At 38.8% G+C, this 20,787-nt stretch overlaps 1 protein-coding gene across 1 annotated transcript in view; it reads left to right on the top strand.

Annotated features, from left to right (window-relative positions):
* SLC9A9 (solute carrier family 9 member A9) overlaps positions 1-20,787 on the top strand; it is a 187,990-nt gene that overhangs the window by 109,626 nt on the left and 57,577 nt on the right. The window contains exon 5 of the mRNA XM_042460581.1: positions 19,758-19,873. Within this exon, the coding sequence (XP_042316515.1) occupies positions 19,758-19,873 (116 nt within the window). The remainder of the gene's footprint in view (positions 1-19,757; positions 19,874-20,787) is intronic.

The following is a 20,787-nucleotide window of genomic DNA, read 5'->3' as shown; positions in this document are numbered from 1 at the left end:
CCTTCCTATGCAAAACAACAACTGCTGCTGCTCATGGATTTCCCCCCAATAGTAACTTTTGCCACCCTTACTACAATCTGCTGGTGCTTGACCATATGTGTCCCAGTTTTCAACTGTGAAATGTATGCTCCTATAGCTGATTCTCTCTTGCTTAATATTGTCTTGTGGGTTAAACATCACTGGCAGCACTAAGTATGTACTAATTTGATAGATTTTCTATTTTATATGCACGTGCCTAGCTTGTACATTATTTGTCTTCATTAGCAGGGTGCAATGTTCTCTGCCATTTGTGAAATACCCTCCCAAAGGAGATGTGCCTGGCATCTTCGTTAGTAACATCTTGCTTTTCCAGTAGACATTCAGTCCTTGCTTATTATTTTTAAATTTGCCTTTACTGTTTAAGTCTTCTTGCTGGTTATTAACATGCTCAAGCTTCTAATATTATAAAATTCCAGAGTATTTAGTCATTTCCATTGTTATTTGTAAACTACACTAGGGACATTTATCATTTAGGGGATACAGATACACATTTTAACTAACAAAAAATAGAGGATAATCCTGTAAAGTGGCATGCTTGCTAAACTACAACTGGGTTTAGTACATTATCAGACAATGCCATTGTCATATATGTATTTATATGTTATGTATGGATGTTGTTATGTATGTATCCATATGTTTTCCTGGATCTTATTTATTACTGATTTTGAATTCCAGAGTTTTCTTCCTTAACTGTCTTGAACTGCCCAGAAAGTGTGGGCTGTATTTTCCACAAAATGCCTACAATTGTTCATAAATGATACAATTTATCAAAGAAAATATCAAAGTCTTTTTTCAGTAATAACATCCTTGGTGATATTTTACAAAATAAATACTTAGCGTAAAACACAACCGGTGTCTCAATTGCACCTCTGCTTAATCTGATTTAATTATCTTTAATTTACCTCACCCAGGAAACATTTGTGGCAATTTTCCACTTAATCATTTTGACTAAAAAGGCACAAGACTGGCATAGATTTTAAAGACTCTTAAGTCATCAGAGCATTGAACTGTGCATTTTAATTATTACTAAACAAGAGAGATAGAGTAGGCTTTATGAATTTTTTAAACTGTTGCTAGATGCAAGCACAGACACAGGCAAGATCCACTTTCAATGCGGAGACTTTCCTAAATCATTTGTCTTTCATTCCACAGCACTCTGGGCTTTTAGGACAGTTCTGAGGATGGAGTCTCTCATGTATAATTGACTGTGGCTGTTTTAATCATAAACTACTAGAAAACTGACATTTACATAAAAAGAGACAACACATGACAGCAGCCTGTGGGGAAAACATTAAAGACAAATGGCACCTAATTTGAAGTGTTTCAGGAGGGAAAAGAATTTAGAGAGCATATGCACATAAAGCAGAAACCAGTTTCTATGGGCTTCAGGGCCAGTTCACCCAGTTATCCAGAACATAAATACTAGAAGTGACAAGGGAGGGGGAGAACAATGTTTTCTTCTCGTAAACACATATGCCTACATGTGTTGCTGCTGTATGCCTTTAGGTTATTATTGACTTATGGTGACCCAAAGGTGAACCTATCATCTTCACAAGATTTGTTCAGTAGGGGGTTACCATTGCCTTTCTCTGAAGCTGAGAGAGTATGGCTTGCCCAAGGCCACCCAATGGCTTCCCATGGCCAAAGGGGGTTTGAACTCTGGTCTCCTGGAGTTCTAGTCCAAAACTCAAACCACTGTTACATTGCATATGCACAATAACACATATACTGTTGTTATGTGCCTTCAAGTCAACTTATGATTTGATTTATGACCTATTTATTTATTTATTTATTATCCTTCTTTTCTCCTAATATGACATCCAACACAGCCAATGATTTGACTTAACAGAAAATATGATTAAAACAATGAGTAGTGCAAAAATGTTTGTTAAACATTCACATTGAAAATATTAATTTAAAATAGTTTTTTTTAAAAAAACAGCTAAAATATAATAGCAATGGTAAATGTACAAATATAAATATAACACACTGCAGTTAATATACCTCCTGTTAGTAGTCAAAGGCTGGGGTAAAGATCTCTGCCTGCCAGCAGAATGAGAACAATGAGGGGGCCAACCTAGCTTCCCATGGGAGCAGCCACTGAGATGGCTCTCCACCATGTCCTCACCAAACATGCCTGAGAGGATGGTGGGACTGGTAGAAATCCCTCCCCCATGGATCTTTAAACTCAGGCATGCTTATATTGGAAAATTCATTCCTTTTGGTCCATCTGGACCAAAGCCATATCGGTCTTTATTGGTCATAACCAGCACTTTGAATTGTGCCTAGAAAGGAACTGATAGCAATATATAGTGTTTTCCCGGTGAGGAAGTTTGTCATTGTCTTCCTCTAAGACTGAGACAATGAGACTTTCCTAAAGTTACCCAGTGGGTTTCCATGGGGGAATAAGATGCTGATCTCCCAGAATCCTAGTCACATCCTCAGACCACTACACCATAGTGATTCCCATATGTACATATAGATATTGACACATTATAGCAGGGGTAGGCAACCTTTTTGAGCCATTTTTTAAAATAAATTAATAAACTGGGACAAATGTAGGACAACATTTTCAAATGGTGGACACTTTTTTTAAAAAAAGTGGAAGACACGCAAAAAAAATTGCTTATTTTTTTTTAAAAAAAATGTATAAATGGATGTATGTTTCTGGGGCGTCTATAGACAATTGCCCCCCTTGCCCCTGTGCGCGAGAGGCCAAAGGCCCCGGCGGCAATCAGCGGCAGGACCAGGCTGGGGCCGCAGGTTGCCTACCCCTGCATTATAGAGTTTATCGCACCGGGGCTAACTCCTGTATTTGAGAAAAAGGTCATATTTGCAACATACAGTACTCAGATACACTGTGTAGATTTCTAAATGTGTAATGCATAAGCACACTTTAGTCAATGGAGGCAAGGAACCTTTAATGAATTTTTAAAATATGCCCAGAGATGTATAAAGATTTTCTTTTATCTTAACAAAATCTTCATGAAACGAGTTATGGCAATGGCTTGGGAGGTAGAAAAAGTATTTCATCATAGGACTATCCATCCCTACAGAAAAGATAAAACAAGGTTATGTTCTCCCCACTCCCATTTCTCTTGATTAGCTTTTTTTTTCTTTTTCTTTTTTGGTCTTCTCCCTTATCCCCATCCTTCTTTTTTCCTTCCCCTTTCCACCCGTAACCCCCTCCCCCAGTCCTCCCAGCGTCATTCATCATCTTCATTCTCCTCCCCTTATCTCTGCCTGTCCAACTCATTCTCTCATCATCTCCCCAAAGAAAAATAAATGACTGTGAGATCTTCATAGTGTTTTAAAACTGCAGGGCCGATTAAATTCATTAAGGATTGTTTCTGACTAGGCATGAATGGATAAAATAGTCCTGCTGGTGTCTGTTGTTCTGGCAGTCTCATCATCATCATCATCATCATCATCATCATCATCATCATCATTATCATCATTTCTCCCTTCACAAAATATTTACTGATTATCAGTGGTATGATTATGGTTATTCATGGGCTGTGGAAAGATTACATAAACTGAATATTTAAAAAGAAGAAAAAGGAAACTGACTAATTACGAATCTTCCAAAGTAGAGTTTGGAAAATTTGCTTTTTACTTGAAAAGTTAGTTTGGCTGGGCTATAATTCACATCTGGTGAAATTAGTGCTTGTAGAAGAAATTAAAAACAGCTGAGAAATATTTGAGGGTGTTTTGCCTTTTTTTCTTTCTTTCTTCAAAGAGCTTGGAAAATTGGTTGGTTGGACTACAACTCCAGACTGTTCTTGAAAGCAGTGTTTGTAAGTGTGTCAAAAAACAAAGTTAGGAGCAGTTTGGTCTTATATGTTTCTGTTCAATGTAGAACTTGGAAAACTTAGGCCCGTTCTGCATGGGCATAAAGTACATGCTCTGCGCGTACTAGGGTTAGAAAGGGGCGTCACTTCCTGATGCCCCAACCCTAATACGCGTGAAGCATGCACAAAATGGTGGCGCCCGTTCCACACAGGCGCCACCATCTTGGCATAGCGGACGCGTTGCGTCTGCATGTTGCACACCGCATATGACGCCATGAGTGCACCATTGGCACCTCGCGACATCATAATTGTGCCGCAAAGAGAAGTGCCATTTTGGCACTTCTTATTTACAGCACGGAGGATCCGCGCAGTTTGGACACTGGGGCTCCTTTGCGCTGCAAATGATGGTGGCGGCAGACCGCCCATTTTGGGTGGTCTGTAACGTGCCTTATTTTACAGCCAGAGCAATCTTTTTTTATTTGTTAGACTTTTTGTCTCATTTTTGATCAGCATAGTCATAACAAGTGTGGTTGATTTTAATTTATGAAGCTTAATGACACCACTGGGGGCTGCCCCATGTGATATTACTGGGAGCCAATGCCAAGTCTTAGGTTTTGGCTTTGAAATCACAGGATCTGGGATGTTTCTGATTGGCTAACTCTACCTTTAATCACTACAAGCACAGCTATAAACCTAACATGACAGCATTGTAGAACTGATGGGAAGCACTGAAGACATGTCTTGATAGCCGTTTGGCTGAAGAGCAGGGTATAAATTATTATTATTATTATTATTATTATTATTATTATTATTATTCATAAAATATCTCCCCCCCACACAATCTAAATAATAATAATAATAATAATAATAATAATAATAATAATAATAATAATAATGTTTATTTATATTTCCCACCTCTCCCAAGGATCGAGGCGGGATTACATCAGTAAAGTAAAAGGGGGGAAATCATGAATTCTTTGCATAGTATTCTAAATATCTAAAATCACTGCTTCCCCACATGCACATTAAACAAAAGTTGTTTTCAATTTAGAGATCCCCTTTACCACAAGGAAAATGGGCAGTTCTGTGTATCTTTTCTGTATTCTAGCAAACACAAACATCTTTAGAATTTGGTGATGTTTGTAGGCCTGGAAGGAAGACAAACACTCAATTATGATGCAGCCCTCCTTACTACAATGTTGGTACTCTGTTGATGTCTATTAAGCTGCAAATCTCCCAAATTTGTCATGCTGTTTAATCAAATACTAGTAAGATGGCAACACAGCAGTTATACCTTCAGTATATCTTTAGAAACATCTTCTTTTCTTATCAACAGCAGGTCAGTTGAAGATGTCAATAGAAGAGGGAGATAATCTATTCAGCACAGGTTAAGTAACTGCATCCTTAATACTTGTCACCTGCTGACTCATTCTTGATTAAAACTCACCCTTGCAGACCGGAGCTAATGACAATTTGCCCTGGATGCTTTTATTCTGTCTCTGACTCCGCACTTCCTTCCCCCATACCTGACTGCCATCTATCTTTACATTTCCTTGCTGAAATATCCACCTGTCTTTTAGTGCAGGTAAGAGAATAAGCTAAAAGGACACAACATAATGATTTCCCGCATTTAATGAAGTGATCTTGCGGGTTAGGCTGAACTGAGACCTTTGTATTTTGCTCTTTGCAGGAAAAGTAGTGTAAAGCTTGTTCAGAGCCTTTGATCTATGAAGTGGTGCAGCACATCCTAGGTTGTGCTTTCCCTGGCTCCCATTTCAACAGGAGTCCTTTCACACTACCCAGTTATAGCACTATTATTCCATTTTAACTGCCTCGGATGTATGTTATGGCATCCAGGGTTTTGCAGTTTGGTGAGGCAGTGGAGCTCTCTGGTTGTCATTCAAAATTCCTCTCCCCAAAAGGCTAATTCCAGGATTTCAAAGAATGCTACTATGGCAGTTAGAGTGGAATCAAAGTGCTAAAGTTGTATTGTGTGAAAGGGCCCTAGGGTGCTATTTTAGCCTTGGGTGGCTTCTTCAGAGAAGGTCCTGTTGCTATCAATGAAAACCCAAGCAAAACATCTACAATTTTCCCCTCCTTTATAGATGCTTTGTAGAATGAAATTTTAAAAAAAGATTCAAGAGCAGTAGGAAAATACCAGCAGCTTACATGTAGAAGACATAACCTGCAAATCCTTGTACAGTTCTGTGAATGAGGCAGGTTCATTGCTTCCCAGGCTTCTTTTCAACTCAGGGATGGCCTATAGACACCTCCATTTTTGCCGAATCAGGACCGCGGCAACCGCACACCACAACCCTGATCCGGCCTTTCTAGGGTGCAAAAAGGAACTGCAAAAAGCGGCTCCTTTTTGCTCCCTGGAAAGGCCATGAAAGTTGTGTCGGTGTGGCTTTACAGCACTCCTTTTCACTGCATCATATGGACACAGCACCAGAGGAGTACCATGACACCCTGGGGGCATAGCCGGGGCATGCATCATGTAGACGCTTCACCCGACTTCGCCTCCAACCCAGCCTTTAGGGCTAGTGTGTACAGGGGGTCAGTCTCCATATCTGGCTGTAGTTCAAGGACATAGGCCAAGAACCACTCAGTAAAGAAAAAGTAACCTGAAAGCACTCATGAATAATTCAGAGTGGTTATTGCCCACTACCGAATAACTAGACACAGTATGACAGATCTTGGAAGTTACTTGTTTGGACTACAAGTGGCCATGCTGCCTGGTGGATCTGTAGAGCTGTAGTCCAAAAACAGCAATTCTTCAAAGATCTGCTACAGTATATACATTAGGAATTAGTAGTAAATGGACTCCAGGTTTAAGAAAGCTGGCCCCTGATAAGACAGTAGCAGTACTCAGACTCAGCACTGGCTGACTGGACATCACCATTTCAGTTTCTGAAAGTATTACTGACATAGCATCACTCCAGGACATTGTAAGAAATTGAAATGATGCCTGCCAGGCCCCTATGACTTTAAAGAAGGAAATCTAGCCCTACCGAGGTCCTGGTTGCCACAAGCTGCTCAAGGATCCTATATGCTGATTCTGGAACTGGGAGTCAGGTTTCCAGTTACTCCTTCTAGACAGAATCCTCTTACCCTCCCCTCCTCTGGCAAGCAAAAGCCTTTTTATTTAGGCAGGCCTTTGGCTCATAATTCATATGGCAGAAAGGAGTTTTAGTAGAGCTCTGCTTTTAGCTTTTTTATTATGTTTTAACTGAGTTTTAATTTTTTTTAACATTGTAAATTTAACATAATTAAACATCACAAACTGCTCCATCTTCTTTTTGCAGAGAAAATGGAGCTTCTCTATCTTCTGCTTCCATTTATAAAGTCTATTTTATTTCTATATTGACCATCAGGTGATGTCCATGCATATAGGCACCTCTTTGGTTTCTTGAAGAATGTGCTGGTGATGAATAAACTGTTGGCCTCACAGAATTCAGTCAGTCACTCTCCTGCCTCATTTCTTGAGCCTAAGCCAATTTTTATTACAATCTTGGATTATGCTGTTTCTTTGTTTTGGATTCTAATCGCTTATGATTAACAACAAGTCCTGTTTTGGTGTGTAATCAATTTCCTCCTGGACTCCAACAGATAATCTTTCAATTCCTTTTTCTTCTGCCTCTGCAGTTGAAGCATAAACTTGGATTATGGTTATAGTTATGGGTTTTCCCTAAAGTCTTGTTGATATTATTCAGCCACTTTGCATTATAGCCATTGACTGCTTTTGCTACATCTTTCTTCCCTATTAATACCACCCCATGTCTTCTAAGATTTTCATGTATTATTATTATTATTATTAAGCTTTATTCATAAAGTGCTGTAAATTTACACAGTGCTGTACATACAGTCAATCAAAATAGATAAAATAAACCTGCCTATGGTGTACATTCTATGAAAATAATTAAACATAATACATATTAATACATCTTATCATTCAAATATTTCTCATTAATAATAATAATAAACTGTAGAAGTAGAGACATGGCAAAATAATTCCCAATCTGTTGCAAAAAAAAAGAAAAGAAAAAAGAGTAGCTCATTGAGTGTGATCTGACCTGGGAGTATCATTTTCTAGTGCTGTCACTTGTTTCATTTCATAGCATTTTTGCAGTAAAAGATATTCAAAAGGAGGTTTACCAGTTTCTCCTGCTGCATAGAACTAACAAGCATTAGCTATGGTGCCACTGCCGATATCTTGATAAATCCTCCACCATTGCCACCCTCCACTACTGCTGCTGCCCAGTAGCTATTTGGCACATTTGGCTCATGACATAGGCGACCTCACCAGCAGCACTGCTACCAGCAGCATAGCTGTTTCCCTCACAGGAGCATGCATTCCCACTACCATGGAAAGGCAGTGCCATCTAATTGCAGAACTGAGATTACTTGTTACATCTAGACTATTTATTTTAAAGTAGAATATATCAGGGACTCAACAAGCATTATGTAATTAAATTTGTATCTTTAATTTACATCACTGCTGTACTTCTAAAAAACAACCTAGTTAATTTCTTTGCTACAAAATTGATTCATCCAGTGGGACATTTTTCAGTATCCACAAGGAAGATAACATTATTATTTTTAAAGAAAACACATTGGTATTGTTTTTGCTTTAAAAATATATATAATATTAGCCATATTCATTACATGTTAATAGCATGCTATTGGTGTCTTATTTTTTTAGGGTTTTCCCCCCTCATTAATTAAAAAAAACCTTTAGAAGTAGGGACATTGCAAAAAAAATCCTCCAAAATAATTCTCACTCCCTTGCCAAAAAAAAAAGCATTTAGGAATAATGAGAAAGCAGTACGCATTACATGTCAAAATGATCATGTTACCTGTTATGTTATTTCATATTTCTTTGACAGCCTCTAGATTTTGTACTTGCAAAATTTTCCAGAATAATTTTTATTTCGCAAATGTATTTGGTCACAAATATTTGTATAGAAAATACAAGTAGAATGCATTCCATGCGTTTTGGGAGGGAAATAATATTTCATAATATTTAAATATGTTCAACTTCAAGTGTTTGGGGGATTCTAGGAGTTGTAGTCCAAAAATGAACTTTTTCAAGCTCTGAATATGGAAGAAGATACCTGACAGTGACCCAGACCAGGAATCAAGATTACCCATCTTTAGACAGAGTGTCAGTTGACAAAAAATTTCCATAAAAACCTTTGCCTTATATTGACTTGAATATCATATGGCTTCTACTTTGAGAGCGATAGAATGTTAGAGACAAAAGACTGTTAGAGACAAAGGCCACCTAGTGCAACCCCTTGCCATGCAGGAATACACAATGAAAACACTCCTGATAGATGCCCATTCAAGCTCTTACCTTCTGAGGCAGTCCACTCCACTGTCAAAACAGCTTTTAGACTAAGAGGTTCTAATAAAGTTTAGGTAGAATCCCTTTTCTTGTAATTTGAAACTTTTCATTTATATTCTAATCTCTAAAGCAACAGAAAACAAGTTTGCTTCTTCTACATGATACCCCTTAAGATATTTAAAGAAGGATATCATTTTGCCTCTCAGTTTTCTCTTATCCAAGCTAAACATACCCACATCCTTAAGTCATTCCTCATAAGACTTGGTTTACAGACTTTTGATCATCTTGGTCATCTTTCTCTGGACACATTCCAGTTTGTCAATATCCTTCTTGAACTGGACATAGATGAGGTTTGACCAAGGTAAAATAGAATGGCACTACTACTTCCCTGCAACAATACTCCACACTGAAAAGGGGGAAGGGAAATGCAGTCATAAGGCTAAGCAGTTTCCTGTAAACCTGTGTCATCATTTCTTATCTAGCTGTTATAATCTAATAGTTGGCCAATATGGATGAGCTCTTGGAGAGTTTTGCTATGTTTAATGAAGTTCTTACAATAAAGCCTTGGTTTGTTTCTTTAGCCATTGATGGATTTGCTTCTTAATCAGAATTGCTAGCCTCTGCACAGACTCCCTCTCCATCTGTTAATAGGTTATCACCTTATATTATTGGAGTGTCTTTCAATTTATAGCCCAAATACTATTATTTAGTTTTATTAAATATGCTGAAAAGCTTGGAGCCAAGTGACATTCTCCAGTAGTTAACATTTATTCTTTCATGTTGGGAAACAAAGAGAATACATATTAAACATTTATTTTTAAAACTATAGAATGGTTGCTTCCCTCCCCACCTCCACCACTTGGCAATAACATAGTTTGAAGTTATTGTAATTGTTACCATAAATTATCTAGCCATGACCTTGTAAGGTCACTTCTAGTTCTTCTTTTCATGTCTTTTCATCAGGCCATAAGCTGCTCTAGTCATTTAGCTCTCATGATGGTGTCACTGTGTAGTTCAGTTAATCCAATAAAAATGTTAAAGTAGTGTCAAACATGCTTTTTTATGGTTAAATTCATGCCAGATTTTACAGTGGGTTATTCCCTAATCTCATTTCCATTAGTCTGGGAGTCACAAACTGATCTTAATTATCTCTTAATGGTAGCATAATCTCATTTTACAGAGAATGTGAGAGACTGCCATGGAAGCCAGATCTAATCACAAAACGGCAAAGAGCATCATTTTAAATCCATTTTGATTAAAAATAGTTTATTGCCAATTTCTCAGGTTTTAAAGATAGGATAGTGAGAATATTTAATACTTAAGACTGCAGTCCCTTGAAAGTAAATTCCACAGCACAGTATGACTTACAGTACATCTGAGTAAGGAAGTTTAGAACTGTACTACCAATCCCTTAAATGAAAATTGAAAGTCCTGTTTGAAAGAAACAGCAAGTCATGTGTCCTACTTTTTCCTGAACTGTACACTTTAGTTACAAAAACAGCTCAGCTCCTTATAAAAAAAACTGGTATTTTGCAGAGTGGGCTATATCTGAAATATTAACAATCAAATCAGTGTAAAATGGCAGGGTACCCAAGGTACTGAATGCACTCAATGTGGGGAACAGGATCATGCCCACTGACCCTATCCTAACCACTTCATTAGTTCATTATAAATTATGAAAGTGTCTAATATACTGTGCATGTTTACGTCAAATTTAGAACCCTACAAAAAGCCCATGTTTTGGCTAGTATTGTGTATGGGCCAAACCATGGTTTTTGATATTGTGTACTTGGGAACCCACTGCCTCAGCCATCCTCCTCTTGCTTTCAGACCCTTATTGGAGGTAGGCACTGAGATTTGGATTGGAATTAGACAGCCCTTTAATTCAAGCACTCCTTCAAAGTGAAGCCTATTGTTTAATATCCCTTCCCATAAATACTTTGTTCTGGAAAACAGGATGCATATCAACCCACATTATGCTTCATCTGCATAGGGCACAATGTGAGTCCCCCTACACCCCATGCATTTATGTGAAATGTAACATCTCTACAATCTCTTGGATTTCTGTGTGCACACAGAGTCTTTTTATACACAAAGGATTGTTCAGTTATATGATTTCCACTGATGTAGTCTGAAGAGATATAGCTCATATATTGTTTGAGTCTGTGAACTGTTATCTATATTGCTTGGTTCTTAGGAGAGGTTGGAACACTTCATAGATTTTGGGTATTTTGCCAAAATACTTTCACATCAGTGCATGCCTAGGAATCAACCACAGATGCACATCTTTATGGCTCTGACTCATTTTGTTTGATAGCTTTTCTTATGATTTGTTTTCCCCTGCATATTCTTCCACCATGCAAGCTTTTGCAAATGCTTTATTAGTTGTTCAAATCATATTCACAGTCCAAACTGTGATTGCAGGCTCTGATTAATTTCACAAGGTTATTCATTGGTCTGTATGAATATTTATTTATTTTTTAAAGTTCATCCAGTCAATCTATATATGCCATTGGTTGAGCTGATAGTATTTTTGGAAGCTCTGTCAATAAGTAAGGTAGGCTTTGATTTAAATTTCAAATGGTTTGCAGCAAGATGAAATATTCAGTGACACTTGATTTTGAACTGTCTGCATGTGCTAGTGTTTCACGCCTCATTTGTCTTACTGATTATCAAATTTAAGCCATTATTCAGAGATCAAGCACATATTCTTCGTGGCAGATATTCAGGTTTTATCATATTCTGACATAATGACTCTGACATAAAATAAGCTCTGGAACACTGTACTCTCCAAGTTCTGTTTTGTTTATTAGAAAAGAAATAATCAATTGCATTTTAAAACAAAAGTTGTACTCATGAACTAAGAAATTGGCTTTCATGTCTTTAATCCAAAGCACTGCCAAAAATACATAATGAATGACAGAAAAATAATGTATAAAAAATGGACTAAAGTTTAGACTTCAAATGCAAAACGTAGGCTGCTGCCACACTGGAGAATTAATGTAGCTTGACATTGCTTTAACTGCCATGGCTCCAAACTATGTAATTCTGAGATCTGTAGTTTCTTGTAGCATCAGAGCTCTCTGACAGAGAAGTCTAAATATCTCACAATACTTCAAATTTCAGAACTTCCTAGCATTGAGCCACGGTAGTTAAGGCAGTGTCAAATTGAATTAATTCTACACTGTAGATGCAGGCATAGTTACCTCATACCACACTGAGACTCCCTTGTTTTCAAGGAAGCTCTGTGGATAGGGATTCCCAGGTACTGAAACAAGGATGTGTTGTATGCAGATCTGAACATAAGACTTGTTCATGGGTATTTAGGGTCAAGATGAGGAGTTTGTCTAGCTGCCCACAGAAATATTGGATGAGTGAAAAGTCTGAACAAAAAAAGCATCCTTTGGCGGGTTACAGCCCGCCCGTTTGGGGCGGGCTGCACCCGCCCCTTTCCCTGGTAGCCGCTGAGGCCCTGACCCGCTGCTTTTCAGGCTGCGGGGAAGCGGCAAAAGGCCGCTTTGCCGCAACCTGGAAAGGGGTGTCCTTGGGGCTTCAAGCCCCAAGGACACCCCACGGAGGTGGGGAGGAGGAGAAAGGGGCCATTTGGCCCCTTTCTCCTTTGGTCCGCTGGGTGAAGCCGTGTGAAGGCTGCGCCCAGCGGATCAAACCAGGAAGGAGCGAGGACGTCACCTCCCCTTCCTAACCCTAGTAAGCACTCGTCGCGTACTTTAAGGCCCGTCTGTAACGGGCCATTGTGCATAAAAGTTCTCTGTGCAATCAAAAGCCACAAAACCTCAGAATTAGAGTTAGAGAACTATGACTAGGGTGTGCCCCTCCTTCCACACTGAGTCAACACAATTTGTAAACACCTGAGTAGGGCTTTGGCCACATGATATTTAAGTGTATTGTCTAACTGAAGTCAGTGGAGACTGGTGACTTCCATTTTAGTCGGACAGTGAACCCAGTCCAGGTTTTAGTGCATACTTTAAAAGAACTACCAATGGGGATAATGTTCAGCCCATGAGATAAGTCCTTTAAAGTTCAGAGCAAATCTACACTGGATAGCTATTACATTGAAATCAGCCACCACTGATCTAAGTACATTGCCAGTTTAGGAATTTTACTTAGAGTTTGGGAAAAGTGAGTTTGTTTGAACTACAATTCCTTGAATCCCCAGCCATCCTGACCTCTTTTTCAAGCTATGGACTTTAGTGAGGGAGTCTGAGGAGGAGAAGGTTGGAGCATGATTTCTCTTGTATCACTGTTGTCTTTGGCCCGGTACAGACCAACACTTTGCGGTGGCCTGGGGCCAAAATTAGGGCTCTGGAGAGAAGAGAGTCCATACGCTCCATGCTCTCCCAGTGCCATTTTGGACATGCACGTATTCAGATAGCATGAATGCCAATGGCATGCCTTGTGCACCACGTTCAAATAGGGTGGCGCACAAGAGACGTCACCATGCCACGCCAGAGTGCTAATGGCACCTTGGCAGTGGAGCAGATCATTGTTGCGCCCATGCAGTTGCCGCAGCAATGATACGGGGCAGAAAGGGGTGGTGTCTCGCCATCCCTCCTGCCCATCTGTAGCCAGCCATTGTCATCCATTACTAGATGATGACTGTCTGAATGGAGAACTGTTGTGTCATGGGTTTAAATACAGAACTGTTGCTATTGTGTGAACATGAAGTAAGTAGTTGCTTGGAAGGGGGAAGAGAATGACAGAGTTTGGGTCTGAGGAGAGTCAGTTTAGCCTGGGATTTGAGAAAAGTGCATCTGGAAATGTATTTTAGAGGGGTCTGAGTTACAATAAAGATGAAGTGAGTGAAAAGAGTTTGAGCTGAGAGATAAGGGTCTGATTTAGCCTGAGAGAAGAAAGGCTAGTATTTCAGTTGTTATATATACATAATTAGCTGATTTATGTTTAACTTTTAATTTAACTTAAATAAAATTTTGTTTTTATACACTTTTGACCTCCAGAATGCCTATCATTCTGAATGCTGGGTGGGAATGTGGTGGGATTGCTTGGATGAATACTCACAGCTTTGGACACTGGTTTGATTGCTCTGGTGGGAAGCCCCACACTTTTGTTTTTATTGGTGGGATAAAAGGTGGAAACCCTGCATTTGGTGTAGGCAACTGTGGGTTGTAAGCAGAGATCCCCACAAGAATCTGATGTATCTAGGAGGGATCCCATGCAATTTAGGCATGGGAAGGGGGTCTCTGCAGTTAATGACAGTTCTCTGCTATAGACTATTGCTCTCTAAACATGAAGAGTGATGAAAACTAAGCTAGTGCACTGCACTCATCCTTGCATATAGAGACAACAAATGTTAAATTGAATAGCAGACCTTTTTTGTCCATCTAGTCCAGTATACTGTATTCTGAGATACAGGGGCTGTCTAGTGAAATCTTGCCTATCTGTTATTATTGGAGATACAGAGATTGAATCTGGTACCTTTGTGAAATGCTGAAACAGATTCTACAACTGACACATTTGAAAATCAGGTCCATTTTTTTCATGCTGCAAGGCACAGGACAGACAGGTTTTAGACAGGATCTTTAAGCAACCTGCCTTGATATCCTACCTCCTGTGCAACCAGAAGTCTAGTACAGGGGTAGGCAATCTTTTTGAGCCGGGGGCCGGGTTGCTGTCCCTCAGACAACTGGGGGGCCGAAGCCAAAAAAAAAAAATAATTTAATAATTTTTAAAAAATTAAATATATAAATAAACCAGGACAAATGTAGGACAACATTTTCAAATGGAAGACACTTTTTAAAAAAAATAATGGAGGACACGTGAAAAAATTTGCTGATTTTTTAAAAAATGTTAATATAAATGCGTGTTTCTGAGGCTTCTATAGACAATTGCCCCCCAAAGGCCCCAGCGGCAATCGGCGGCAGGACTGGGCTGGGGCCGGTCCCAAGGCCTTGCCGGGCCGCATCCGGCCCGCGGGCCGCAGGTTGCCTACCCCGGTCTAGTATTAGGCAGCTAAACCACACAAGACAAAGATCTTTACCACACAAAGCAGTAAATCACAGTAACAGTTGGTTAATAGCATCTTTTGCTGGGATATATCACATGACGTCAACTCTTCTGTTGTCATCTTGGTTTCTTTTCATTTGCACAAAACCTCAGTAACTGATCTGCTCTCCTACTTCTGTGGTGCTAGCACTTGCAGTGCGATAAATCAATTCTGCTTTAATCCCAATTTTCAGTGGTCAGTGAGTGGGCTTTAACTGTTGCTTGCCCTTTGCTTACCAATGATCAGGGATGAAGGAGTTCCTAACTTGAGCAGACTAGGTTAATAGCTGGCAGATTAATCATTTTCACTTGCCAGCGAATAGTCTATCCTGAAACAAAACATCTCCTCTGTTCTCCCCAAAAAGGTGTTTTTAAAAACAAGACTCCTTTTAATTTATATTGCACACTGGACAGGACTGGGCGGGCAGTGCCAGGTGGGCAGTGCCAAATGCTGCATCTGATAAGGCATTACTGTAAATGAAGGCTGTAATGCCAGAAAGATTATAAAAGAATTATAAAGGAGAGAGTAATACCATTTGCATAATGCTTTCAAAAGAACACATTTTAGCAAAATAAGAGCTTGGTGTGATAAAATCCAAAGTCATCCTCTTCTAGACTGTAGTGATGGCCTGAATGTTTGTGGCTTAATCTCATAGATGAGGCCTTGCAGGCTATTGGAGAGGCTTCTGGCACTGCAAACCCACCTTCAAATGGTAAACTACTGCTTCTGAAGTGACAGTTTGGTATAGGCAGTTAAAGACACTGCTTATCCCAAACATTCCCTCAGAAATCCAAACTAATAGAAAATTAGACCCAGATTTCAGAAGTAGGCTTGTGTTCTTTTCTTAGAGCTACTTTTCATCAGTTTGAGGTCCAAAATGGGGTGTGTGGCCCACTGTGGGCTGGTGGGACCTAAAATTGTGTGCTACAGCCACTTTACTTTTGCCAACCCCACCACACTACTTTGCATCACCTCTATGCAATCTCTTATTTGGGTCCCAGCCCATTCATAATGATGTTTTCTAACTTTGGTTGCCTGCTCTTCCTTAGTTTATCCAGTATCTGACTTCTATGTTATGTGTCTACATCTCCTCCTGATCTTCAGTTCCTGTTTCCTTGATCTGGTACCTATCCTATGACCCAGTCTTGTTTTCATTGAGCCTCCTACCCTTGTTCTCCATCCATCCTTCTGTTTCATACCTAAATTGTGGCATGTTGACATAAACTCTAGGCTCTTCCTTGTTAGTATCATTTATTAGATTTTTAGCCGAAAAATCTATGGGTACTTTAAATTCTCAAGGGCACTTCCCCAAATTATCACTTCAGGCATTCCAAGACTGAACAATCAAAACATGTTCTGGGGCTAATTAAACCAAGGATGGACCATGAATTTGGTACTATAAACCTGTTGTGATTTGATATATAGGATGGATGAACAGCCTGACTATATATTTCTTCATTTTTATTGTAGTACATTTGCTTTGCACAACAGAAACAAAGAAACAGGCAAAGCCAAGAACTCTTCATTATATTTGATTGCATGCTTTTACCCAGTAGCAGCTATCTAGAAGCCTTAGGCTACAATATAATCATGTCTAGGCAGAGAAGATCCCTGGAGGCATATTAGGAGGTGAGAATTCAATAACAGATTAGAAAACAGATTGGTGAGTGAGATGTACATTAAAGTTTTAAAAACCACTATAACATTTATGTGGCACAGACCTGTGTGTTCAAACCTTTACTGTGATACAATCTGCATTCATTATTGTGTCCAGGAAGATTACATTAAGAAGACACTATTTAACAGTGGAGAATAGTTCTCCTTGACATACAATCAATAAATAGATTTAGATGTCTGGATGAGGAACATGGAACGTGGTTTTTGTACATAGAGCAGATCTTCATTTAGACAGATATTCCCATTTGATCCCTCCCCCCATCCCACAACCCACACACCATGGCTTTAAATGGACAGCAACTTCCATTGTGTGCTCTTACTGCCTTCAGCTGCAAAAATTCAGTAACTTCAGTTGGTTTTTCACACAAATACATGTTTTATATACTTTTCCAGCTCCTTTCAAACATAAGGGAGTAAAGGTGCTTCTTTCTTCTAGTCCTCTTTGCTGCCATTGAGGTTTTTTATGACCTAAGTTTGATGTTGCTTTTTTGATGCTTAGTTTTGGGGATAAATTATGCTTTGTCATTGGTATTGCATTGCTTTTAATTTTTTTAAAAAATACTTAAAATTACTAAAATAAAGCAAAATCTACTTGCCAAAATAACAGATTAAAGTAACATGAACCATTAATAATTATTCCAGCCATTAACATAATTGATGTTACTGGAAAATGATGACAATAATGTTTGCAACTGTTGTTTCAATAAATTATATATTATGGGTAATAAATTATTTTTAACAATTGGTCTCAGTTGTGTTAAAACACAATTTCTTTTTCATTATCATGAAGACAGATATTTCCTGTCATTAAGCCAGCCAGCCCTCATGTTGATAGTACTATCATATTCCCAGTTCTAAGGAGTTTCTCCCGCTCTATGTGGGTTTCGAAGCATGTATGTTCATATATGGAAAAGACATGAGGATGTTATATCAGAAAGAAATTAATGATTCATTATCCTGGCTCAGCCATGGAAACTCACTGGGTGACCTTGGATGAGTCACAAATTTTCAGCCCCAGAAAACCCCATAATAGGTTTCCCTTTGGATCACTGTATATTGGCAACAACTTAAAGGCACACAATTACAATCCCTCCAGGCCCAAAGCTTTCAATATATGCTCCAGGCAAGTTTCTAAGGAGTTCCTGTTCTCACTCCAGGTTTCAGAGCCTTGAGGTCTAATACCAAGGAATCCCAAGTGACCATAAAGACACCCAAGAAAACTCCCCAGTAACTGTCAAACAAATCCCCATTCCTGCATTGTCTCAAAAGGGTTGCAGTGGTGTCACTCAGATTGGCATCACCCAGGGTGGTAATTCACGATGACACACACACACACACACACACACATTCACTTCTTCCCATACCACACCATACAGAATGCTTAGTAATATTTTTATTAGTGTTACTCATAAATTGCAATTTACATATATAACTGAATTTAATGGCAGTAGCTGTGACATAAACAACTAGCAAAATTAAAATTATGCCTTTTAATTACAATGTTATACACACATCTTAAACCCATTTACATGTACATTGTTTCATGTGGTTAAGGTGAGAATTTGAAATGTAAGATATAAGTGGGGCCCAGGGACAAGATCTTTCTTTTTTTTCCCTAAATAAAATAAAATATTGTTTATCATATAAAAATAAAAGAATTCTGGCTTCAGTCTCAGTTTGCCTGACCATTGTGTGCTGGTAGATGATACACCTCAAGTATACATCAGGATAGGCCTGGCTGATGCATTTATTATGTTTTTGTAGAAGTGCTCCCAGATCTGTTTGTCACCATACATTGTTTTACTTATCTACATATCTTACATTTAGCATGTTTTGATTCACCATTTGGGGGTAATTGTTGGCTTCATTTGCCCATTTGATTGCTAAATAAATCTACAAAAGCTGCAAAAACAATCCTTTTAGATCTGTCAAACAGAACTAGTCAACACTACACAGTGTTGAATACAATTGAACATTTTTCAGGTTGTAAACAGTGGCAGCAGTGCTTCTGACATTAAGATGGTGAGTACACTCAAGGTGTTAATTATCTCTATGTACTTTGGATAACATCTTTAAATTTCATACTGAAATCTGCAGCAGATTCAGACTCCACTGACATTAGAGCCACCAACTAGCATTCATTCTACATGTGTTTAAAATGTGAATAAGGCTAATGACTTTCCTATCACTTCAGGATTGTTCTATAATAGTCAAATATACAATCCAATGGAGGAGTTGTTACAAATTTAACAAGATTGATGCATTCTTTTCAAACCTGACTTGTTGATTGATTGTTCTTACAATGACCAATATCTATCTAGTTTACAAAAAGAAGCCTGATTTTTTAAAAAACATTCCCTGTATTTGTAACATTTTACCAGGAATGAATGGATGAATGAGTAAATAAATAAATAAATAAAGCTGCAAAGCTGCAAAAACAATCCCTTGAGAGCTGTCAAACAGAGCTAGTCAACACAACAGCTCATGTCACTGGTTCTGTGAAGACTCTATCTTATTTGACATATAGCTCTTGATAAGCTCTTTTTCAGCTTGCTTCACATTATTTCAGTAAAATAAATGGCTAAATATATTGTCATCTATCATCAAGTGAATAAGTTGATAATTCAGTGAAAAAGGAGGTTTAGTTTGGTTTTTTGTCTTCTCCCCCTCCCATCTACAAAATTTTGATAACAGTATTTCAAGGCTAAAGTAGAACTGGGTTTACATGACAGAAACAATTTATGTTCTGTACTGCTGTAACAACAAGGATTGAAATGAACTGGAAGTCTACAGCCTAGCAGCTTAAAGAGGAAACCAGTGTAAGAATAGGAGAACAGAAGTTTCTATAATGCTTCTAAGTACTGTTCTTTCACTCCTCCAGGTTGATAATGTATGGCTTTGTAAAAGCCATGGTCCAAATCAATCAGCTGAAGAGTGGTGACTTTCACTTCACTGACTGTTTATTCTTTGGTTCCTTGATGTCTGCTACAGATCCAGGTAACTGTTATTATTACTATTACTACCATACTACTATGTCTGTTTGACTCTAGAATTTCATAAAATCATATGCCCAAATCCGAGGGCAGCAAGAGCAGAAGGTCAGTGATTTGTCCCATTTTGGGGATCTGGTTCTAGTACCTACCATGATCAGGCTATAGAACACATGACCCACCAAGGGCTGAGGTTTCACTATATGGCTAATAACGGATTTGAACTGGGGTTTCCTTCTCTTAAATTCAACACTATCCACCATGGCAGACTGCTTGTCATGTCTCGTAACATACAGACAACTGGACATATCCCAAGAAATATTTCTAATTTCTCTAAAGCTCTTATGTTCTAATGGAGCATAGTCTTTCTGATTCATTTCACATTTTGCCCAAAGCTCTAGTCAAGACCAAGCTTGGCAGAATGAGGTAGCACATGTTTTTCTTCACTGTTACCAGATCACTGCACAGCATTGTCTGTTCTCAGCACTGCAGCAGAATCATATCAATGGACTGCTGGTGCTGGATCAAGAAGACAGAGCTGTAGAGGTTGCAGCTAAATCCCCATTAAATCAATGGTATTTTGACATTTCTTTTCAGGGCATTTGGAAATGAGGGGAAATCTATTTCTGATTCATTTTCCCCCCAGATTTTTGCCAATAATTCTGATTCAGTCTGTTTCTTCATCCATCTATAATTTTAAAAAAAATGTCTTGAAATACTTATTTCCACACATACACACACACACACACACACACACACACACACATTGCACCCACGCCAACTGTGGCTTTTTCATTGGGCGTGCATGCACATGGTGGTGCAAGTGAGAATGTGTGCCCACTGAAAAGAATGGGACCTAAGAGCCCATGTTTTTGCTATTTACAGGAGGGATCCAGAATGGATCCCCCGTGAATAGCAAGA

This window comes from Sceloporus undulatus, chromosome 3 (genome assembly GCF_019175285.1).
Source record: "Sceloporus undulatus isolate JIND9_A2432 ecotype Alabama chromosome 3, SceUnd_v1.1, whole genome shotgun sequence".
Classification (NCBI taxonomy): Eukaryota; Metazoa; Chordata; class Lepidosauria; order Squamata; family Phrynosomatidae; genus Sceloporus; species Sceloporus undulatus.
Note: the sequence above shows the minus strand (reverse complement) of the source record. Positions and strands in the feature narration are given on the sequence as shown.